The following is a 23684-nucleotide window of genomic DNA, read 5'->3' as shown; positions in this document are numbered from 1 at the left end:
CCCCCCTTCCCCAGTCTCCATGGAGACAGGCCAGGTCTGCAGGCCCAGCCTCCTTTGCTGCATATTCGGCCTCCCTATTACCATGGCAACAAGGGACAGCAGGGAGGGATGGGGATGGGTCAGAGTACAGGATTGGGCCGAGGCTCTGGGTGCTGGGGAAAGCCAAAGAAGCTGACTCCCTACGCCTTTACTCTCTGGCCCTGTCTCCTCGTCCACGCTTGTCTCTCTTCGGCTTTGAATATCTGTCTCTCTGTTTCTATCTTTTTGTGTGTATTTCACTCTAGCCTTTATTTTAGCCTTTCACATATTTCCCTGACCAGGTCCTTAACCTTCACTACCCACCCACCCCCCCCCATACACACCAGGCTCACTCTGTGCCCCTTGCCTGTGTCCCCCACACATCCACTCCCACTTTCTGAGAAAACTATAGGGACAAGCTTTCCCTTGCTCTCTGCCCCTTCGACAGGCCCTAGGGAAAGTGTGGGGTGTTCCTCATAGAGCAAAGGGTGGGGGTGAGAGTCTGTGACACTCCTTAGGCTTCAGTGGGTGACTGATGGGGTGTTGTGTGTGTGTGTGTGTGTGTGTGTGTGTGTGTGTGGCAGGCCAAGGTTTGTGTGCTAGCCAAGCCTGTGTGTGTGCATACCGAGATGGGATGTGTGTGGCATGTGGGTGGGGGCATTGGGTTGTGTTTGCAGGTACAGCAGAGGTGTATGTGATCGCACTATACTATATGATGTGTGTAGTGTGGGAAGTGTGTGGGATGGTGTCGCGTGATCTATTTCTGTGAATTATTGTGCTGTGTGTCACTCTGTGCCTGTCATTCACAATTAGCAACGCTTTGGCGATTGTGCCCTGTGGGCTTTTGCTCACTGGGGAGGGGCGTGTGTGCTGATGTGTGTGCTGTTGTGTTATTCTGCAGCAGTGTCCACAACAAAGGCTCGTGTGGTGTGTGAGGCTGCGTAAGGCCTATGTGTGTGCAATGGTGCCAAGTGTGGATATGTGTTGGTCTGTGGATTTACGGGTTTTGTGGTTGTCGGTCCCTATGTGAAATGGTACGGGGCCAGGTATGGTGGAGTGTGTGATAGGCATGTCTGTGATGTAGTGTTCTGTGTTCTGAGGGTGTGTGTTAATCTACGTGGCACTTTATGACTGTGATTGTGATTCTGTTTTGTGATGGGAGGGCGTGTGTTTTATTTCCACGCATTGGTGAATCTCTAGGGTTGTGTTAAGGGGTGGTGTAGTAGGCACGTGAGGGTACAAGCTGGTGTGTTCTGGAATGTGATTGTGAAGCTGTGGGGGGGGGGGGGAGTGTGTGTCCTCCCCATCTGGGCTATCTAGGTGACAGTTATGGGTGAGTACGAGGCTTGGTGGGGGCCTCTGGCTGTGACGTGTCTGCCGTGGACCCGTGCAGTTGTGTGTCGGGGCAAAGGGTGAGGGGGTTTCAGTGTGAGGTCTTCCTTGCCTCCTAAGCTCCCTCAAGCTCCCCCTCCTGAACAGCACCCCCACACGGGTTCCAGCCCCCCGCCCCCGCCTCACTGCGGAGGGAGGGGCTCTGGGCCCCCTGCCTTATCGTGGCGGTTTGCGGGGCTTTCCCCCCACCCGGTGTGTCCACCTCCCACAGCGCAGCCCTCTTCCTGGTGGCAACACCCCCACCATGAGGGGGTTTTCGGGACTCTCTCTCCCTCAGCGCCCCTTCCTCGGAAGCGCCACCCCCCCACCGCGAGGGTCTCCAAGCTCCTCATTGCGGGGTCTCCGGGATCCCCCCTTCCGCAGCGCTCCCCCTCCTCGGCGGTGCCGCCACTTTGCGGAGGCTGGGGGGCGGGGAGGACAGCTGCAGTACCGGGGGCGGGGCCGCGGGCCATCCGTCAGGGCGGCGGCGCCCCTGATTGGCCGGCGCCGGCCCCCCCGCGGGCGCGGGCATATGAGGAGGCGGAGGCGGCGGCCGCCGCAGACTCAGTGCGGGAGGGCTGCCGGCCGGACGGACGCGCGGACCGAGGCGCGGGCGCTGCAGAGGCCCCCCAGCCCGAGCCCGCGCCTGAGCCCGCCCTGAGGCCTCTGCCCCGGCCCCCGCCCCGCCCGCCCGCCCCTCTCCCCCGGAACCGCCAAGATGGGGGTAGGTGCTCGGGCCGGCCGGGCCGTGCGTGTGTGCGACATTGTGGGTCCAGTGTCATTGGGTGTCTGCGGGGGGGGGGGGGGCGGGGGGGGCTGGGGCTCCGGGACCCCTGCGCTCCGCGGCCAGGTCTGCGTGACCCGGCCCGTCCGTCTGGTGTGCCCCGGTTGAGCGTGTGCACGGGGCCGCCTGGGGCCGCGGGGTCTGTGGCGTATGTTGGCGTGTCTTTGTGTGCGGGGTCCGAGGGGCACCGACCGGCCCTCGGCATCTCTGCCTGACCTGGTGTGGTGGCATGCTCCATCGTACGTGTGCGTGTGCGTGTGCGCGTGTGTGAGTTCCTGGCTCTGTCAGGTCCTGCCAGCACCGTCTGTCGGCGATCGGGCAGCCCCAGGTTGTGTCTGACTGTCTGCAGTCGTGTCTGGGTGTGTCTGAGAGCTGGTGTTTGTGTCTGGGGGTGTTGAAACCCCTCCGCTTCCCTGGCCGGGTGGGGACAGGCCCAGGCTATGGGATGAACACCAGATGACCTCTCTTTCTCCTTCCAGGCCTGGATGGGGGGGCTCCGCAGTGCGGCGCGTGGCCTGGGGCTGTGGTGTGTGTCCAGCCCCTAATCTGGGGAAGCTGATATGGGGGGGCTGGGAGAAGCAGGAGAGCCATGGCAGGGAGACTGAGTGCCTGGCTGAGGGCGCATGTGTGCAAAGGTGGAGGGTGGGGGGTGGGGGGAGTGTATCGTGCATGTCTGGCTATGCCCTTGCCTCTGTGTCCGTGTGTCCTTGTCTGTCTGTGAGTCTCTCTAGCAGATGCCGCCTCCTTCCCTGGCTGACCACCTGATCCCCTCTGCAGCCCTGGATTCCTCCCTGCGTGTCTGGGGCGGGGCCATGTGGGGGAGAGTGGGAGAAGGAGGAGGGTGGGCTGGGCTGGGTAGGCTGAAGACAGAGGGTCCGGATGGGAGAGACTAATGGAGAGGGAGTATGAGGGATGGGGAGAAAGATGGCGGATGAAGGCTGATGGGCCCAAGGATGGAGGTGGGGGGTGGGGCTGCAAATCTGTGACTTGGGGTGGGCGAGGGGGATGGAGAAGAATTGGATGGGGAGAGGACTGGGAGAGAGAAGGGGGGAGGTGAGAGTCAGTGATGGCTTCCAGGTAAGTGGAATGGAAGGAGGGGAACTGTGGGCAGATTAGGGGAGAGGACTGAGGCTATGTGCCCCAGAGAAGGAAGGGAGGCATTAGGAAAAGAAGGGGACAGAAGAGAGGCTCTTTAGACATTAGAGGCAGAGAGGCAGAAACATATGGAAAGAGCGAAAGAAACAGGCAGAGACAGAGAGAGATGCTCCGAAAGAGCCAGAGAGAAAGAGACGTAGACACAGAGACAAAGACATGGTCAGAGAGACATGCAGAGACATGGGTGAGACAAAGACATGGAGAGGCATACAGAGACAAAGAGAGAAACTGAGTCTGACGTTAGGAGACCCAAGGACAGACATTTCCTACCCAGACATGACCAAAGTCAGCTTGAAGGATGGGAGGAGGAGGCAGAAAGCAAAAGGGGAGGTGGAGGATGAGATGCTCAGAGATGAAGGCCCCAGACACCCTTTTTGGGGGGGGGGGAGGGGAGGCTGGCCAAGGTGCAGAAGCTGCGTGAGCTAAAGGGTGTCAGGGGGAGGCGGACAGCGGAAAACGGTGAGGAGACGCAGAGACTGGCTGCGGCGAGACAGGCGTGTCCCCCACCCTCAGAGGCGCTCCCGCCCCGCAGTGCGCCCATCTGGGCCTCCTGCCTTGACTGGGAAAGCCTCGGCTCCCCCTCCAGCAGATGGAAGCCCGCCCCCAAGGGAGTCTGGTCATAGCAAGGGCAAGCAGGAGCCAAGGCTCGCCTGCCAGGGACTGGGGTGTCCCCACCCCCTCCTCCCTCAGATCCAGGAGTCCTGCCCCCAGCTCCTCCTCCCTCAGACCCAGGAGTCCTGCCCCCAACCCCTCCTCCCTCAGACCCAGGATCCAGACCCCCAGCCCCTCCTCCCTCAGATCCAGACTCCAGCCCTACACCCCCTCCTCCCTCAGACCCAGGAGTCCAGGCCCCCAGCCCCTCCTCCCTCAGACCCAGGAATCCAGGCCCCCAGCCCCTCTTCCCTCAGACCCAGGGGTCCAGGCCCCCAGCCCCTCTTCCCTCAGACCCAGGATCCAGACGCCCAGCCCCTCCTTCCTCAGACTCAGGGGTCCAGGGTCCCCAGCCCCTCCTTCCTCCAAATATTTTCTCCCAGCTTTTCCTGAGGTTTCAGGGGTGGGCTGCTGGTTTTCTCCCCAACTCCTGCCAGGCCCCCATCTCTCTCCTCTCCTGTGTTCCCCTTCATTTCTCTACCTTGACCCCGTGACCTTCTGTCCCACCTCTCTCCATCCATGGGTCCACCCCTGTGGGGAGGTAAGACCCCTCCTGGCTCCGGGAATGGAGATGTGCCCTCCCTGTCCCCCAGGCCTCTGTGCTTTTGAGTCAGACGCATTGCTGCTGCAGGGCTGGCCCGGGGCCAAGCCTCCCTCCCACCCCCCTGAAACTCTCTCAGAGGCTCCTGGGCCTCCAGGCCGCAGTAACCCCCAGGCTCAGCCTCTGGGTCTGGGGGCAGACGGCAGGCAGCTCAGCCCTCTACAAGGTCACGAGGGGATTAGCGCTGAGCTGCCTGAGCCTGGGATCCCAGCTTGGCTCTGGGCCCGCAGGATCCGTCAGCAGCCCTCTTCCAGCACCTGGCCTGGCCCCGCCTCTCCTGCCAGCCTCCAGGGACACTGCCTTCTCCATTCGCCCAGGCTCCCGGACTAGAACCTCACTCACCCCCTCGCACTGCATCCAGTTCAAGCCAGGCCTGGGGCTTTTGCGTCCTGCCCTTCTGCACCCCAAATCGTAGCCACCTCCTAGTCTGTCCTCCAGAGACCTGACCTTGCCCATCGCCTGTACAGAACTGTCCGTGGCTCCCACCGACCCCCAAGAGGGAGGCGAGGGCTCACAGCTTGTCAGTTAAGGCCCTCAGGACTGGCTGTATATCCAGCCGGCCACCATCCCTGTGCATAGCAGACTGCTTCCTGGGCTTTTGTCCCAGCTGTGACCCAACACCTGCACCTTTCCTCTCCGTTCCTGCCAAGCCTGTGAGGTCTCTTGAGATTTGCTGGGTCCTTTGAGAGACAGAGACCGAGACATCCATGGAGCTGGGGAAAGGAGCCCAGGAAAAGAGCCGGGTAGAGAAGACAGGGAGAATGACATAGTGGGGAGATCTGGAGCTGGAAGGACAGAGGTGCCATGGCAGACCCGAAAGAGACAGACAGACGGGAAGGTTGCAGAGTGAGATGGTGAGAGGTAGACAGACAAGGTGGTTGAAACAGGAGATAGGGAGCGACACACCCAGCATTTCAGAGAAGAAGACAGCTCAAGAGATAAAGACAGAGACACAAGAAGGAGAGGAACAGAAATAAGGACGGAGAAAGACACGGAGACCGAAAATACTGATATACAGAGACCTTCCGAGATCCCACAACACTTCGACTTGGAGAGAGATGAGAACCCAGAGACAGACTCAGCCAGGCTCGGGGAGAGATGGTTCAAGAGACAGAAACGGACATTATATGAGACAGAGAGACATAAAGAGCCAGAGATCAGACAGACAGACAAAATTATACAGAGACACATGCCAAGAGACTCAGAGAAAGAGAGACAGATGACATAAAGTGACAAGGGAGACAGATCAGGGAAAGAAACAGCCACAGAGAGACGGATGGAAATATGAAGAGGCAGGAGACAGACAAAGCAGAGCAGTAAGACAAGAGAGACACAGAGACCTGGAGAGACAGATCCAGAGACAGAGACAGACAGACATAGCAAGAGATGGACGCTCGGGGAGTTTGGACAGGCCCAGAGAGAGGGAGAAAGACCCGCAGGAGTAGGCACAGAAACAGAGAGAAGCACAGACAGACCCAGACGGAGACCCTGGGGGACAGAGACCCAGAGATAACATGGAGTCAGAGATGGTGAGGCCAGTTGCAAGAGATAAGACCCACGGTTCTGAGAGACACCCCCACAGAGACACAGGGCAGAGACAGGGAGGTGCAGGTGAGCCCTGGGAGACAGACTGAGACCCCCAGACCCGCACAGAAGCAGGCAGGGGTGAGAGTGGGGCACGGAGGGCCGGTGTCCCCCTTGTAACCCCTTCTCGCCCGCAGTCTGGTGGCTCTGACAGCTATCGTGTCGCCACCTCGCAGGACAAGAAAGATGACAAGGGCTCGCCCAAGAAGAGCAAGGGCACCAAAGACCGCAGGGACCTGGATGACCTCAAGAAGGAGGTGGCTATGGTAAGCCCCACCCTTTGTGCCCGCGCACCCTCCCAGACAGGAGATCCAGGCCGGGGATGGGCCTGAGGCTCTCAGGTCCTGCTCCTCCCCGGAGAGGCTCTCACCGCCTCCCCACAAACTCTCGTTCCCCAGACAGAGCACAAGATGTCCGTGGAAGAGGTCTGCCGGAAATACAACACAGACTGCGTGCAGGTGCGGCTGGGCCTGAGGGGGGAGGGGGCTGGGGGCCAGGACCCCTGGGTGCCTGGGGTACTCGTGCAGGTGGGGGTGCCAGGGTTGCTCAGGGAGGGTTCTGTGTGAATCCTGTGTCTCCCAGGGTCTGACCCACAGCAAAGCCCAGGAGATCCTGGCCCGGGATGGGCCTAACGCGCTCACACCACCACCCACCACCCCAGAATGGGTCAAGTTCTGCCGCCAGCTCTTCGGGGGCTTCTCAATCCTGCTGTGGATCGGAGCCATCCTCTGCTTCCTGGCCTATGGCATCCAGGCCGGCACAGAGGACGATCCCTCTGGCGACAACGTGAGTGCCCTCCCCCCTGCCCTGCGCAAGGCCTATGCATTTAGGGGCACGCATCCTACCCTGCCTCTCCCACCCCTCCAGACTTCTCAGAGCCCAGTCTCCAACTCTTTTCCCATCTGACTTTCATCATCACTCAGTGAGGGAACCAGAGAAGGTATGAGGAAAACCGAGGCTCAGAAAAGCCAGTAACTTGTCTAAGGTCACACAGCCCGATGCGTGAGCTGAGGTGCTATCCTAAGGCTTTGTGATCTCAGTGGCCTTGGGGACAGGCTCCACCAGGTGGTCATGGCCTGAAAGATACCCCAAAAAGTGAGTACACCCATGTAGAGAGCCAGGCATGCCTACCTGCTGGTCTGTCGTGACCCATCACCCAACACAGGGGACACACGGGGGGGCCACAGTCTCAATAGACACTGTGCCCATAAACACAGAGCCACACACTGGCTACGTAGAGATCCTCGCACACGCACATGCACGCACACGCGTGCACAATATGCCTGCAAACACATGTGAAGTCAACACAGTCACGCCTGGACAGAGATTCAAACACACCTGCCTAGTGCAGACACACAGGCACACAGACACACAGACGTAGACTGACAGACACAGGAATAAATGAATAAATAAACAAACGAATAAATAAATAACACTTAAAAACAAAAAAAAGAAAGTGAAACCTACAGGCAGATAGACACAGAGTCTCAGACCTAGGCAGACAGAGAGAGACAGAAAGACAGAGATCTACATACAAAGTCTCAAACACAGCGCTGTGAATTTAAAGCCAGGCATGAGGCAGTCGGACAGACGGACACACTGACCTCAACACCAACAGACACGTGGCTGGATAATAGCATACACTCAGACTCTCTAACATAGGCAGAAAGATAGATGGACACGCAAAACAGAGACACGGACTGACCCATAGACTCAAACACACCCATGTGCAGAAAGAGGGTCTCAAACACGAACGGGCCGACAGACACACGGACCACGCAGCCTGCGGCCAGACGCACAAATACAGACCCTTCCCCCTCCCCCCACTGACGCATCGTTCCCTTCCCGGATTCTGCAAATGTCAAGGCGAGTGGCTCTGGGGTGTGACCCTGTGTCTCCCCACAGCTGTACCTGGGCATCGTGCTGGCAGCCGTGGTCATCATCACCGGCTGCTTCTCCTACTACCAGGAGGCCAAGAGCTCCAAGATCATGGAGTCCTTCAAGAACATGGTTCCCCAGGTGAGTGGAGCCCAGGAAGGGGCCAGCGGGGAGTCGGAATGCGGGGGTGAGGTGTGCCATACAGCCCCAGGCAGAGAGCCGGGATGCTGACTCTTCTCCCTTCTGCCCCCAGCAAGCCCTGGTGATCCGGGAGGGTGAGAAGATGCAGGTGAACGCTGAGGAGGTGGTGGTCGGGGACCTGGTGGAGATCAAGGGTGGAGACCGAGTCCCGGCCGACCTGCGAATCATCTCGGCCCACGGTTGCAAGGTGGGCCTGTCCTCCCTGGAGCAGCTCCAGTGTCCGGGATCCCAGCCCCTCCCCCCGCAGACCCAGGAGTCCTGCCCCGAGCCCCCTCCTCCATCAGACGCAGGGGTCAAGCCCCTAGCCCACTCCTCTCTTAGACCCAGGAGTCCAGGCCCTCAGCCCCTCTTCCCTCAGACTCAGAAGTCCAGACCCCCGGCCCCTCCCCCCGCAGACCCAGGATTCCTGCCCCGAGCCCCCTCCTCCATCAGACGCAGGGGTCAAGCCCCTAGCCCACTCGTCCCACAGACCCAGGAGTCCGGGCCCTCAGCCCCTCCTCCCTCAGACTCAGAAGCCCAGACCCCCGGCCCCTCCCCCCGCAGACCCAGGAGTCCAGCCCCCAGCCCCTCCTCCCTCAGACTTAGGGGTCCAGACCCTCAGCTCCTCCTCCCTTAGACCCAGGATTCCTGCCTCCAGTTCCTTCCTCCTTCAGACCTAAGAGTCCAGGCCCCTAGCCCCTCCCCCCTCAGACTCGGGGGTCAAGCCCCTAGCCCACTCCTCCCTCAGATGTAAGAGTCGAGGCCACCAGCCCCTCCTTCCTCAGACTCAGGGGTCAAGCCCACATCCCCTCCCCCCGCAGACCCAGGAGTCCTGCCCCGAGCCCCCTCCTCCATCAGACTCAGGGGTCAAGCCCCTAGCCCACTCCTCCCTCAGACCCAGGAGTCCAGGCCCTCAGCGCCTCTTCCCTCAGACTCAGAAGTCCAGACCCCCAGCCCCTCCTCCCTCAGACCTGGGGGTCCAGACCCCCAGCTCCTCCTCCCTTAGACCCAGGATTCCTGCCTCCAGTTCCTTCCTCCTTCAGACCTAAGAGTCCAGACCCCTAGCCCCTCCCCCCTCAGACTCAGGGGTCAAGCCTCCAGCCATTCCTCCCTCAGACCCAGGAGTCTTGCCCCCAGCCCACTCCTCCCTCAGATCTAAGAGTCGAGGCCCCCAGCCCCTCCTTCTTCAGACTCAGGGGTCAAGCCCACATCCCCTCCTCCCGCAGGACCCAGGAGTCCAGGCCCCTGGTCCCCACCCCTCAGACCCATCATTATCTTAGACCTTGGCAAGAAACCTCTGCTTCCCACCTTCAAGAGCCCAACCTCTAGCCCCCCAGATACCGCTCACCCACCCAGGTTTCCAGGCTTCTAGCTGTGACCTCCAGGGATACAGGCTTCGGCCCCGGTGTCCTCTGGACAAATGCTCCCTGATCCCAGGGCTGAGCCCTTTTTCCTTTCACCCACCCCCAGGTGGACAACTCCTCCCTGACTGGCGAATCAGAGCCCCAGACCCGCTCTCCCGACTGCACACACGACAACCCCTTGGAGACTCGGAACATTACCTTCTTTTCCACCAACTGCGTGGAAGGTGAGGCAGGGTGTGCCGGGGGCACCCAGCTTGGGGCAGGGCTGGGCCACACAGAGGGATGTGCATCTGGGATTCGGGGTTCCTCTGAACTTCACTGAGACCCCATCCCCACCTCAGCCTAACCCCCTCTGACCCCACAGGCACGGCTCGAGGTGTGGTGGTGGCCACGGGTGACCGCACTGTCATGGGCCGCATTGCCACCCTGGCTTCGGGGCTGGAGGTGGGCAAGACGCCCATCGCCATTGAGATAGAGCACTTCATCCAGCTCATCACCGGCGTGGCTGTCTTCCTGGGCGTCTCTTTCTTCATCCTGTCCCTCATCCTCGGATACACCTGGCTTGAGGCTGTCATCTTCCTCATCGGCATCATCGTGGCCAATGTCCCGGAGGGCCTGCTGGCCACTGTCACTGTAAGGCCCGGACTCCCACGTCTGAGGGAAGAGGGGGGCAGGGGGCCTGACTGCAATTTTCCTGATGAGGACAGGTTGCACACCGAGGGCCCGGCCTCCTAGATCTTGGACGACAGGGCCTGGGGACTCAGAAAGCCTGCCTCACAAAACAAGCACACAAGAATCTTGAGACACATTGCAAGGCCTAAGGGGCTCGCGGTCCTGGCCCTTTTTAAATTCACGTACAAAATTAAGAAGTACGCTTTCACGGTAAAAAGTCTAAAGGATACATGGAAATAGTTAAAAAAGAAAGTAGCGGTTCCCCCCACCCTCCCACTGCCCAGCAGGTGCGGGCATATCCCAGCGTGTGGGCAAATGCTGTTTTCAGGGTGCATAGAAGGGACTGTCCCAGGAATCCTGATCTGCTCCTTGATTCTCTTACTTTTTTTTTTAACGCTTATTTATTTTTGAGAGACAGGGAAAGTGCAGGGGAGGGGCAGAGAGGGAGAGAGGGAGACAGGATCCGAAGCAGGCTCTGCGCTGTCAGCAGAGAGCCCGACGCGGGGCTCCAACTCACGAACCGTGAGATCATGGCCTGAGCCGAAGTCGGACGCTCAACTGACGGAGCCACCCAGGCGCCCCAATTCTTTTACTTAATATATCCTGGAGCATTTTCCATATTAGCGTGTTCAAAGCTAGGGTAGGTCAAAGGCTTTTTATAGACCTGGCGTGTGCATACCTGGGGGCGCGCGTACAGACGCACAGGCTGCTGAGTCAGCATGGACCTGTGTCAGCCATACCCAGATCCAGTTCCCCAGAAACCCCCTCAAGACCGTATTCGGCTTCCCCCTGCACCCCCCACCAGCCCAAAGATAACCCCTTAGAACCCCGGCTTCTAAGCAGTGTAGTTTTTGTATTTCATATTGACGGAATGATTTAGCGTTTGTTCATTTTTGAGAGACAGAGCATGAATGCGGGAGGGGCAGAGAGGGAGACACAGAATCCGAAGCGGGCGCCAGGCTCCGAGCGGTCAGCACAGAGCCCGACGCGGGGCTCGAACTCACGGGCCGCGAGATCATGACCCGAGCCGAAGTCGGACGCTTCACTGACGCTTAACTCTTTCACGGGCCATCCCGGATTGTCTCTGGGCCTGGTGGGTGGGTTGTTGGTGCTCACGTTGCCGGTCCAGCCCTGCGGCCTGCCTCTACCCGTAACTTGCCGGCCCTTGGACGTCCCCTAGGTGTGTCTGACGCTGACCGCCAAGCGCATGGCTCGGAAGAACTGCCTTGTGAAAAACCTGGAGGCCGTGGAGACCCTGGGCTCCACGTCCACCATTTGCTCGGACAAGACGGGGACCCTCACCCAGAACCGCATGACGGTTGCCCACATGTGGTTTGACAACCAGATCCATGAGGCTGACACCACTGAGGACCAGTCAGGTGAGAGTGGGGCCCAGGCAGGGACCGGGGGGCGGGGAGGGGTCTGGCCCCGAGACGCCGTGACCTGTGACACATGCCTCCTTCAGGGACCTCGTTCGACAAGAGCTCGCACACCTGGGTAGCCCTGTCCCACATCGCCGGACTCTGCAACCGTGCCGTCTTCAAGGGAGGTCAGGACAACATCCCCGTGCTCAAGGTGCGTCCAGCTGCCCGCCTCGCCTCGGCCCTGCCCACGCCCACCGCCCGCTGCTCGGCGCTCACAGCCCTCTTTTCCCCTAGAGGGACGTGGCGGGGGATGCCTCAGAGTCTGCCCTGCTCAAGTGCATCGAGTTGTCCTCTGGCTCCGTGAAGCTCATGCGTGAACGGAACAAGAAAGTGGCCGAGATTCCCTTCAATTCTACTAACAAATACCAGGTACTCTGGGCCGCCCGGGAGAGCGAGCCTGGGCCGCAGTCTCTAATGCCTATAGGTGGTCACCCCTGCCCCGCTGCCCCCTCGTTTTGGGCCATTTACTAACCTCCCAGAGCCTTGGTTTCACCATCTGTAAAATGGGAATGATAGTATCTACCTGGTTAGGTAAGGAACAGGCAGACCCAAGAGTGAGAGTAAGGTCTCTGCCAGAGTGGGAGGCAGAGGAATGGAGGTCATCCTGCAGCAGGGAGTGAGTACCGGCCAGAGATCTCTCATTCATTCAACAAATACATTTTTTTGAGCAGCCACCGCATGTCAGGCACATACGTTTTAGGTGCTGGTACCTGTGGCAGTGAGTGAAGCAGGAGAGTCTCCCCTCACATGGAACTTATAATCTAGTGCTAGAAGACAGACGATGACAAAGGCAGGAGGAGATACAGAATATGCCAGCTGCAGGTGTCTGGGGGAAGACTGTGCTAGGCAGTGGGCCCAGCATGTGCAAAGGCCCTGAGGCAGAGGTTTTCTGATGTGTCTGAACAACAGCCAGGCAGCCAGGATGATGGAGCAGTGAGCCAGGGCAGTGGGTGCCTGGTCAGGTCCCATTGGGCTTGTGGGCCGTGGGGAGGACTCAACTGTGACTCTAAGAGGGACATGAGCCACGGGGGGGGGGGGGGGCTCTGAACAGAGGAGAGATGGGACCTGACTCATGTTTTTTAAAAGAATTTCATTGAGGGGCGCCTGGGTGGCTCAGTCGGTTAAGCATCCGACTTCAGCTCAGGTCATGATCTCACAGTTCGTGGGTTCAAGCCCCGTGTCGGGCTCTGTGCTGACACTCGGAGCCCGGAGCCTGCTTTGGATTCTGTGTCCCTCTCTCACTCTGCCCCTCCCCTGCTCATGCTCTGACTCTCTCTCTCAAGAATAAATAAATATTAAAAAAAATATTTTTTAAAGAGTTTCATCAAGATATAACTCACATACCATAGGCCACCCACGTAAAGTCTGTAATTCTGCATTTTGGTATATCCACAGATAAGTGGAATCAACCACACGACCACGGAACATTTTATCACCTCGAAAGGAGGCCCCATCACTCCTTAGCTATTGCCCGCCCCCCCCCACGTCCCCCATCTCCCCGATCCCTAAGTAACCACTAACCTACTTTCTGTCTCTTCTGTGTTGACCTATTCTGGACATTTCATAGGAACAGAATCGTATGACACGTGGCCTTTTGTGACTGGCATCTTTCACTTAGTGTAGCGTTCTCAGGGTTCATTCGTGTTGTAGTGGGTGGGCTGACCTCTGCACGGCGGGATAATGTTGCATCGTCTGGATACTCCCCATTTGGTTCATCCCGTTCCCCTGCTGATGGACATACGAGTTGTTCTCCCCCCTGAGCTACTGTGTCTGACGCTGTTGGGAATGTTCACACACGCGTTTCTGTGCAGACGTACAGACCTTGCCTGTGTCTCGGGTGTGTATGCCTCGGGAATGGCTGGCCCAGATGTGACCCCTACATTGAGCCTTTTAGGGGACTGCCAGACCTTTTGGCAAAGTGGCTGCACCGTTTTCCACTGACTCACACTTTGTGGTTTTCTTCTTTTAATTTTTTTTAATGTTTATTTTTGAGAAACAGAGAGAGAAATAGAGCGTGAGCAGGGGAGGGGCTGAGAGAGAGGGAGACACGGAATCCGAAGCAGACTCCACGCTCTGAGCTGTCAGCACAGAGCCCGATGCGGAGCTCGAACCCACAAACCGCGAGATCGTGACCTGAGCCAAAGTCGGACGCTTATCCGACTGAGCCACCCAGATGCCCCTGCCTCACGTTTTTTAAAGGAGCCTCCTGGCTGCCTTGGGGAGGCGATATGAAGGGCTGGGGCGGGCAGACGCAGAGACTCAGTGTGGAGGCTGCTGTGATATTCCCTAGGAGAGATGGGGGGGTGGCCGGAGGGGGAGGGCAGGGGGGGAGGTGAGGAGAGGTCAGAATCTGGGTGCGTCTGAGAGGTGAGCTGAGCAGATTTGGTGACAGGTCAGATGTGGGGGGTGAGAGGCAGCTGGGTGAGGCAGGGAGAGAGACACACATCCTATGGGTGGCTGAGATTTCTGTGAGAGAGACCCATGGGCAGAAATATCTGTGAGATGGAGAGACCGACATGGGCAGGGGTGAGCCGAGATCTCTGTGGGAGACTCCGAGAACCAGATGGAGCTCTCGGGTAGAGAGATTTGGGCAGTGCCTTCCGAGTGAGCCCCAGCTGTGGTCTGTCCTACCACCCGTGGCTCTGAGCTGGAGGGGGGTTGGAGGTGGAGAGGGGAGTCCTCTCCCCCAGCCGGGGGCGGGCAGCTTCTTCTGGTCCTGAGGCGTCCCGGCATGCTCACCCTCCACCCTCCGTCCTCCGCCCTATCCACAGCTCTCCATCCACGAGACCGAGGACCCCAACGACAACCGATACCTGCTGGTGATGAAGGGCGCCCCCGAGCGCATCCTGGACCGCTGTTCCACCATCCTGCTGCAGGGCAAGGAACAGCCACTGGACGAGGAGATGAAGGAGGCCTTCCAGAATGCCTACCTCGAGCTCGGCGGCCTGGGCGAACGAGTGCTTGGTGCGCCCCACGGGCGGGGCTGAGTTGGGGCAGGGGCTGGGCCAGCTCCGGGGGGCCCTTGAGGGTGTGGAGGGGTGTGATGCGGCCCAGAGCCTGGCTCAGCACAGCACCTCCCAGAATGCACCATGAATGAATGAATGAGTGAGCGAGCGAGTGAATGAATGAAGGAGAGGGGAAGGCATCTTCAGGAAATAAATGTTGACAGACTCTCCCGCCGGCCGGGACTGTCCAGACGGCGGGGACCCTGACGGCTGGGAGCTGTGGGCGGGAAGCACGGAGGTCCGAGGCTGGAGCCCTCACGCCCCCCACCCGTCCTGCCATCAGGTTTCTGCCATTACTACCTGCCCGAGGAGCAGTTCCCCAAGGGCTTTGCCTTTGACTGTGACGATGTGAACTTTACCACGGACAACCTCTGCTTCGTCGGCCTCATGTCCATGATCGACCCGCCCCGGGCCGCCGTCCCCGATGCAGTGGGCAAGTGCCGCAGCGCCGGCATCAAGGTGTGGCCTGGGGCAGCCGGGGAGGTGGGGCCGGAGCCCCGGGGGCTGGCAGGGAGGCTGGACCGTCTCCACGCCATGCCCACAGGTCATCATGGTCACGGGTGATCACCCCATCACGGCAAAGGCCATCGCCAAGGGCGTGGGCATCATCTCCGAGGGCAACGAGACTGTGGAGGACATCGCTGCCCGGCTCAACATTCCCGTCAGCCAGGTCAACCCCCGGTGAGCCCGCCCCTGCCGGCTCAGGCTTCTGCCCCCACCTGGCCTCCCACTGGGACCGCCTGTGCCCCTTCCTCCTGGGTCTCCCCTGTTGACACGGCTCCTGGGTCCTGCTCCCCCTCCACGTGTGAGGACGGACAGCTTGGTGCAGGGCCGCGTGCCAGCTTTCCTGCTCACGGGCAGTGTGACCCTGGGCAAGTCAGTTATAGTCCCTGAGCCTCGGTTTCAGAACCTGGTCCTCTGCCTCTCCTGTGTGGCGTGGGTTGGGTTGGCCTGGCTGTCCATCCGCTAATCCCCATGAGTCCTGAGCAGCTCTCTGCTCTCCCCAGGGATGCCAAGGCCTGTGTGATCCATGGCACCGACCTCAAGGACTTCACCTCTGAGCAAATCGATGAGATCCTGCAGAACCACACTGAGATCGTCTTTGCCCGCACGTCCCCCCAACAGAAGCTCATCATCGTGGAGGGCTGTCAGAGACAGGTGGGCTCAGCCTGAAGTCCCTCAGGGGCCAGGACTTCTGGTCCCTGATGAGGAGGGGGCTGGGGCCAGGCCCCTGGGCATCATCCTCACTCTCTGTCACTCCAGGGAGCAATCGTGGCCGTGACTGGCGACGGCGTGAACGACTCCCCTGCCCTGAAGAAGGCAGACATCGGTGTGGCCATGGGCATTGCCGGCTCTGACGTGTCCAAGCAGGCAGCGGACATGATTCTGCTGGACGACAACTTTGCCTCCATCGTCACGGGTGTAGAAGAGGGTGAGTTGGCCGGGGTGGTCCTGGAGACTGGGCTTCCTGCATGAGGTCGGAGAAGGGCAAGAGGGACCCATTCGGCTGCAGCCGAATGATGGTGGGGAGACACCAGAATCCTCCTGAGCCCCGGTGAAGCCTCAGCTTGTCCCTTCAACCCCGTGGGGTTGGGGGCTCCCTGGCGGCAGGGCTGTGCTGACGCACTTCTGGGTCCCAGCATCGCCCAGCGCAGGCCCAGTTGGGTGGGTGATGTAGACGTGGAAGCATTTTAAAAATACCTTTAAATGCAAGGATGGGGAAGCAGAGGGTCCTTCGGGAGCCCTGTGGAGCCCCCTCCCCCAGCCCGGGGTCAGGGGGCAAGGAAGCTTCCCAGAGTGGACAGGGATCGCTATACGGAGCCCCAAGGGCCGAGTTGGAATGTTCACGTAGAGTAGTGGCAGGGAAGGGAGTTCTGGGCCGAGGAACAGAATGCACACAGGCGAGGCGGTGTGAGGGAGCGTGTGTGGGGCCGGGCCTGGTGTCCGGGTTGGGGGACACTGAGGGCACTGCCCCCTGACGGGCCTCTCAGTGTGGCCACAGATGGGGCTTGTTCACAGTTAATTTTATTCCGATCACCAGAGGCATTCCTGATAATTATAGGAAATGAAGACAAGCATTAAGCAGAAAATTAGAATCACCCATAACCTCACCATCCAGAAATAGTCACTATTCATGCTGTGGTGCATTTTCTTGCAGTTTCTCTCTCACATTTGAAACGTTCCCCAATGCGAAAAATAACGCATGATCAAAGGGAATCTAAACAGTAAAGCTGAGCCTAAAGTGACAAATGCCCTTATCCCTTGTCTCCTTTGTCCCAGAAGACGCCCCGGTTACCCCTTTCTTATTCCCCAAGTCGTCTGTGTGTTCACAGTGCGCACATCTGTGGATACACCGTTCACACTTTCCAGGCATTTACTGGGCTGGACAGACAGTGTGAGCAGAGCAGACGTGATTGGTCCCTCCCCTCAAGGAGGTGGGAGCGGCAGCTTTTAACAAATTAGCAAACAGACTGTAACATAACAAACCTAGTTGTAAATTGTGACAAGCCCTAAGGAGCAACCCGGTGGGGATGCTATGTATCAAGGGTCCTGCCTAGATTGGGGGCGGGGGGGCAAGGAAGGCCTCTCTGAGGTGGAAAAAAACCCCACAAAGTTTAACTTCCAGTAGGGGAAATTCCAGGTAGACCGCACAGCAGAGCAAAGAGCCTGGTCACCATCCACGACAGCTCATGGCCAATCTTGTTTCGTCTCAGCAAACACACTGGATCATGTTGAAGCATATTTATTTACTTGTGGGTTTTGTTTGTTTGTTTGTTTGAGAGAGACACAGAGCATGAGCAGGGGAGGGGCAGAGAGAGAGGGGGAGACAGAATCCGAAGCAGGCTCCAGGCTCTGAGCTGTCAGCACAGAGCCCGACACGGGGCTTGAACCCACGAACTGTGAGATCATGACCTGAGCCGAAGTCGGACATTTAACTGACCGAGCCACCCAGGCGCCCCTATCTATTTGTCTATCTACCTATGTATTTATTTTGAGAGAGACAGAAAGTATCAGTGGGGGAGGGGCTGAGATAGAGGGAGAGAGAGAGGATCTCACATAGGCTCTCCGCACCGTCAGCGCGCAGAGCCTGACGTGGGGCTTGATCTCACGAATCACGAGATCGTGACCTGAGCCAAAGTCAGACACTCAACTCACTGAGCCACCCAGGGGCCCCGCGTCGAAGCACATTTCAATCATCATCCCCTCCATCGATACTTCAGGATGAGACACCAGACGTTTGGGGAGAGCAGAGCATGTGTGGCAGGAATAGAGCCCCGTTAGGGTTTCGTCGCGTCCCCTCCAGCCCGTATCTCCCTTCCTAAAAATAAGCACTATAGATTAGTTTTAAACCTCATCTAAGTGGAGTCGTGCCACATGAACGCGTTTGTGTTACGTTTCACTCAACGTGACGTCTGTGAAATTCATCCACGGAGTTGGGTGTGTCTGCGGCTGGTTCCTTTTTCCTGCTGAGTGGTGTTCTGTTGTGTGGATGGACCGTAGTTGGTTTATCCACTCCCATGCTGATGGGCATTGGGGTCGGTTCAGGGTTTTGGCTATGGTGATAACGCTATGGTGGACCTTCCTGCGCTTTTTGGTGGACGTAAACACTTATTTAAACCTAGGAGTAGGAGGGGCGCCTGGGTGGCTCAGTCGGTTAAGCCTCTGACTTCAGCTCAGGTCACGATCTCACGGTCCGTGAGTTCGAGCCCCGCATCGGGCTCTAGGCTGATGGCTCCGAGGCCTGGGGAGATCACTCCTGCACTGAGAAGCTTGCTTCCGATTCTGTGTCTCCCTCTCTCTCTGCCCCTCCCCGTTCATGCTCTGTCTCTCTCTGTCTCAAAAATAAATAAACGTTAAAAAAAATTAAACAAAACAAAACACCTAGGAGTAGGATTACCAGGTGGTTAACTTTAATACAAACTGCCGAACAGTTCTCCAAAGTGGTTATATTTCGAGAATGTTTGAACAGGGCGTCGTGGCTGGATGTCTCCATGGGAAGGTGGGCAGGTGGGAGGGTAGATTGGAAAGGACTCGGGGACCAGGCAGGGAAGGAGCGAAGGGCCAGGGTGCCTGGGATCTGAGCCTGCCCCTTCCTCAGGCCGCCTGATTTTTGACAACCTGAAGAAGTCTATCGCTTATACCCTGACCAGCAACATTCCTGAGATCACACCCTTCTTACTGTTCATCATGGCCAACATCCCGCTGCCTCTGGGCACCATCACTATCCTCTGCATCGACCTGGGCACTGACATGGTGAGCCCCAGCCACTCTCTGGGCCCCGGGAAGGGAGGGTCCCCCACTCCCAGCTCATGTGACCCTGCCTGCCCAGGTCCCTGCCATCTCCTTGGCATACGAGGCTGCGGAGAGTGACATCATGAAGAGACAGCCCAGGAACCCACGCACGGACAAGCTGGTCAATGAGAGGCTCATCAGCATGGCCTACGGGCAGATTGGTGAGGACTCGGGGACCGCACCTCATTTATGGCTGGATGTGCAGGGCCTAGAGCCTGGCCCAGAGCCAGCACTCTGAAACCCTGTGTTGGATGAGTGGGGAGAGAGTAGGACTTGGTGCTGGAGGCTTGGAAGGAGTGACTTCCAGATGGGTGCTGGTCACCAAGGTGGGGCCGGTACACCTGGAGGACAGGCGTGGGGGTGCTTCTGAGGAGCACATGGGACACGGAGTGGCAGGTCAGGGTTGGCCCCAGGCTGGCCACTGCAGAGCCCGCTGCCCCACCCGCCTCCGTGGTGGGAAAGACAAGATCAGCCTGTGAGCGCTCTGAGGGCAGGAGTGAGCCCCAGCCCCTCCCACCTCCTCCCCAACCTGCTGCTGGAGGTGATGTGTGCAGAGCCTTTGGAAGTGCTGCGCTCCCCATTGCTAGGAGTGTTCCAGAAAGCAGAGGCTTCATGGTGGTGGTCAGAGGCCTGGGAAGATCACTCCTGCACTGAGAAGCCTGTTAGACCGAAACGCGGGCCTTCTCAGGGATTCCCTGATGATCAGGTGGCCTGGCTCAGGTGGGAGAGAGCCTCCAGGTGAGACCCTTCCCTGAGGCTCCCGTCCCAGGCGCCCACCACCACGTGGCGCCCTCGGGTTGCCATCCGGGAGCCCAGCCTCAGATGAGGCTCGGGCGGTGGGTTCCGAGGCGGCCTCACCGACCTCCCAGTGGGAGTCCCACGGGGCCTCATAGGTGCCCTGGACTGGCTGCCGGCCCCTACTTGAGCTTCTCCTCATCTCCTCCCCACCCCCAGGAATGATCCAGGCTCTCGGTGGCTTCTTTTCCTACTTTGTGATCCTGGCAGAAAATGGCTTCTTGCCCAGCAACCTGGTGGGCATCCGGCTGAACTGGGATGACCGAACCGTCAATGACCTGGAGGACAGTTACGGGCAGCAGTGGGTGAGTGAGCGGGCCCCGCAGCATGGGGGCCTCCCGGTCGGCGCTCAGCGCCCCTGCCCACGACAGGAGCCCGGGGCCGGCTGTCCCAGCCACGCAGGACTGCTCCCTAGGACGGCCCCTCTGCCCCAGGGGCGCCGTGAAGGCCTCTGCCGGGTGCTGGGAGCCCCCTGGCGCTCTTGGCTCAGCCCACCGAGGTCCTCGCGTCCCCTGGCCATGCTCTGTCCCACCAGGCGGGACGCCTTCGCCGCCTTCTTCTCCGTCCCTGTGTATCCCTTCAGAGCCCGGCTGGTGTCCGTTGTCCCGGGAGCCCCGCAGGGTCTCCGGTTCCTGGTGGACAACTGAGGCCACCATTAACTTCTCTCCTTCCCCGTACAGCCCCTGCTCTTCCCGCAGGGCCGCGAGCCAATGTGGGGAGGCCCCACCTGGACAGAGTCGCTGCTTACCCTGGGGCCCGGGCAGGGGGCACGTGGGCCCCGGGCGCTGACCGCTTGTCACCGCTCTTGCAGACATACGAGCAGAGGAAGGTGGTGGAGTTCACGTGCCACACGGCCTTCTTCGTGAGCATCGTGGTCGTGCAGTGGGCCGACCTGATCATCTGCAAGACCAGGAGGAACTCCGTCTTCCAGCAGGGCATGAAGTGAGGGCTGGCCGCCCGAGGCCCTGGTCTCTGTCCCCTCTGTGTGTCTGTCTGTGCCTCCCCTCGCGCGCCGTGTCTCAGCTTCGGCCTCTGAGTGACTTTCTCTCAAGTGGTCCATCCGTCTCGGACTCTCTCTCAGTCTGCCTCTACGTGTGTGTCCGGGGGCGGGAGTGTCACGGGCTCTACCTCTCCGCGCCTGTCTGCGTGTCTCTTGCTCTCTCTGTCTCTCCGCCTTGATTTTTTTTTTTTTTTTTTAGTTTTTTTAATGTTTATTTATTTTTGAGAGAGAGGGAGAGAGAGACAGCGCGCGAGCAGGGGAGGGGCAGAGAGACGGGGAGACACAGAATCTGAAACAGGCTCCAGGCGCTGAGCTGTCCGCACAGAGCCCGATGCGGGGCTCAAATTCACAAACCGTGAGATCATGGCCTGAGCCGAAGTCGGACGCTCAACCGACCGAGCCACCCAGGCGCCCCGTCTCTGTCTTGATCTTTCTGTGCTGCCATCTCTCTGCCTCTGTCTCTTCTCGTCTCTGTCTCTGTGTGACTCCGGGTCTGCCTGTCTCCGTCTGCCTTTGGGTGTGTCTGTCCCTGTGGGCTTGGGGGCTGGGTTAGGTTCTCTGGGTCCAGCCCTGCCTGTGCCTCCAGGAACAAGATCCTCATCTTCGGGTTGTTTGAGGAGACGGCCCTCGCTGCCTTCTTGTCCTACTGCCCAGGCATGGACGTGGCCCTCCGCATGTACCCTCTCAAGTGAGTGCCCCTCCCTCCCACAACCCTGCTCCAGGAGCCTCTGAGGAGCCTCCCCTGCAGGACATCCTCACAAGCCCCACCTCTCCTGGTGTCTCTCTGGGCCCCACCTCTGTGCCCCCCATCATAGTCCCTGTTCTTTTTATTATTATTATTATTGTTAAGATTTTATTATCTTTAAATCATCTCTGCACCCAACGTGGGACTCAAACTCAACAACCCCGAGATCAAGAGTCACACGCTCCGCCGACTGAGCCCGCCAGGCGCCCCACAGGCCCTGTTCTGATGCCACTGAACCTGCCCCCTACAGACGTCCTCACAGGGGGGCAGCCTGCAGGCCCTGGCCAGGGCACCCCTCGCCTTTGGGCCCAAAGGGCAAGGGGGGATCCCCCCAGGGTGGCATTCCTGTTCTCCAGACTCTGCAGCTGTGTCCCCCATTATGACCCCTCACCAAGGCCCTCCTGCCCTCCCCTCTCTGCAGGCCCAGCTGGTGGTTCTGTGCCTTCCCCTACAGTTTCCTCATCTTCGTCTACGATGAGATCCGCAAACTCATCCTGCGCAGGAACCCCGGGGGTGAGGGGGCCCAGCGGGGGGAGGGGGGAGGCTGGGGGGCAGGGGGGCAGGTGGAGGCGAGGTGGGTGGAACCCTGTGCTGACCTCTCTCTGTGTCTCCCCCACCTCCCTCTGTGCTGCCCCTCCACCCCTTCCCCACTTCTCTCTCCCTGGCTCTCTGGTCTCCCTCCTCTCCGTCTCTGTCTCTCTCCTGTGCCCGTCTCCATGTCTCTCTCTGTTTCTTTCTTTCTTTGTCTCCAGGTTGGGTGGAGAAGGAAACCTACTACTGACCTCACCCCCACCCCCACATCGCCCATTTCTTCCCTGCCCCCCAAGCCCAGGACAGCCCCCACCAGTCCCCCCATTTTGTATTCTGGGGGAGGGGCCCTCTCTCCCCGTGGCCCCACCTTGACCTTCACCCCCTCAACTTACCTCCTGCCTCCCGCCCTCTCTCCCCTCTGGCTGGCTTCTCTCCCCGCCCCCCCCCCACTTCCCCCCTCTCTTTTCTGTGTCTCTGTTCCTCTCCCTCTCCTCGTCCCTTCCTCCCTGCCCCCACCCAGCCCCCTCCCTGGGCTCTTTTTTACTCCCCCTCACCCCTGGCTGATGCCATCTCTGGTTCTGGACAATTATCAAATATATCAGTGGGGAGAGAGAAGTGTGTGTTGTACTTGCTTTCTGGCCCCGGGGTGTGGGCGGGCGCTGGCACCTGTTGCTGGGTGATTCACGAAGCTTCAGGAATTTTGCCTGGCACGAGCTTGGGAGCCACAGAATCTCGGAGTCCTCGAGTCATGGGGTTTTAGACCCAACCAAGGCTAGAGTGAGAGCAGCTTGAATTGGCCAGGCAATGGGATTATGGGATCAGAACAGGGAAGAGGAAGGGAGTCTCGAAAGCCTCTCGTATCAGAGTAGATGGGGAAGGGACGGGGCAATGCCGGTGACAAGGACAACGACCACGATGGTGATGATGGTGATCCGTTGAGTGCCCGCTCTGTACTCTGCCCTCTTCTAAGCACTCTGTGTGCATCAGCTCATTCAGTCCTCACAAGGTGTGAGACACAGAGGGAAAATGACTTGCTCAAGGTCACACAACTGAGAGGTGACAAATCTGGGATCTGAAACTAAGATGTCCAACCTCTAAGTGCTGTGTTATTCTCTCACTCTTTTTATTGAGATAAGTTTTCTGTGAAGTGCAAAAATCTTAACTCTTAAGGGCACAGCTCGATGATTTAAAAATTACACTGCAGGGTGCCTGGGCGGCTCAGTCAGCTGAGCATCCAACTCTTGATTTTGGCTCAAGTCATAATTCCAGGGTCATGAGATCGAGCCCCATGTGGGGCTCTGCTCTGAGCGTGGAGTCCGCTTAAGATTCTCTTCCCTACCCCCCCCCCCGCCACTCTCTCCCACTCTCTCTCTCTTTCTAAAATAAAATTTAAAAAAAATTACATTGCATAACCACCACCCGGATCAAGGTTATGTTACATTTCCATCCACCCAGAAAGTTCCTGCCCCTTTCTAGTCAGCAGCCCCCACACTTGTTCTTGGACTTTCATAAAGGAAATCTTACAAACATGTTGTCTTACGTGTCTGCCTTCTTGTCCTGAACACATTGTCCCATGTATCTGTAACTTTGAGAGCCACTAGAAATAGGAACGTTGTAACAGTGTCTTCCGATG

At 58.8% G+C, this 23684-nt stretch overlaps 1 protein-coding gene across 4 annotated transcripts; it reads left to right on the top strand.

The window, feature by feature from the left end:
- The first annotated feature begins 1940 nt into the window (after positions 1-1940).
- ATP1A3 (ATPase Na+/K+ transporting subunit alpha 3) lies at positions 1941-22666 on the top strand. 4 transcript variants are annotated; one of them, XM_058706980.1, is made up of 23 exons: positions 1941-2113; positions 6341-6430; positions 6563-6622; positions 6747-6950; positions 8070-8183; positions 8296-8430; positions 9693-9810; positions 9951-10219; positions 11439-11637; positions 11724-11833; positions 11917-12051; positions 14454-14646; positions 14971-15146; positions 15232-15368; positions 15695-15845; positions 15951-16119; positions 18787-18941; positions 19018-19141; positions 19935-20080; positions 20587-20717; positions 21362-21463; positions 21942-22033; positions 22273-22666. In XM_058706980.1, exons 1-23 carry the CDS (start codon positions 2108-2110, stop codon positions 22299-22301), a joined length of 3045 nt encoding a protein of 1014 aa, XP_058562963.1. In that variant the 5' UTR covers positions 1941-2107; the 3' UTR covers positions 22302-22666. The 4 variants fall into 4 exon arrangements, with proteins under 4 accessions (XP_058562963.1, XP_058562961.1, XP_058562962.1 ...); XM_058706978.1 differs by having other exon boundaries at positions 6302-6430; XM_058706979.1 differs by lacking the exon at positions 1941-2113 and adding an exon at positions 3112-3132.
- Positions 22667-23684: the final 1018 nt, after the last annotated feature.

This window comes from Neofelis nebulosa, chromosome 17 (genome assembly GCF_028018385.1).
Source record: "Neofelis nebulosa isolate mNeoNeb1 chromosome 17, mNeoNeb1.pri, whole genome shotgun sequence".
Classification (NCBI taxonomy): Eukaryota; Metazoa; Chordata; class Mammalia; order Carnivora; family Felidae; genus Neofelis; species Neofelis nebulosa.
Note: the sequence above shows the minus strand (reverse complement) of the source record. Positions and strands in the feature narration are given on the sequence as shown.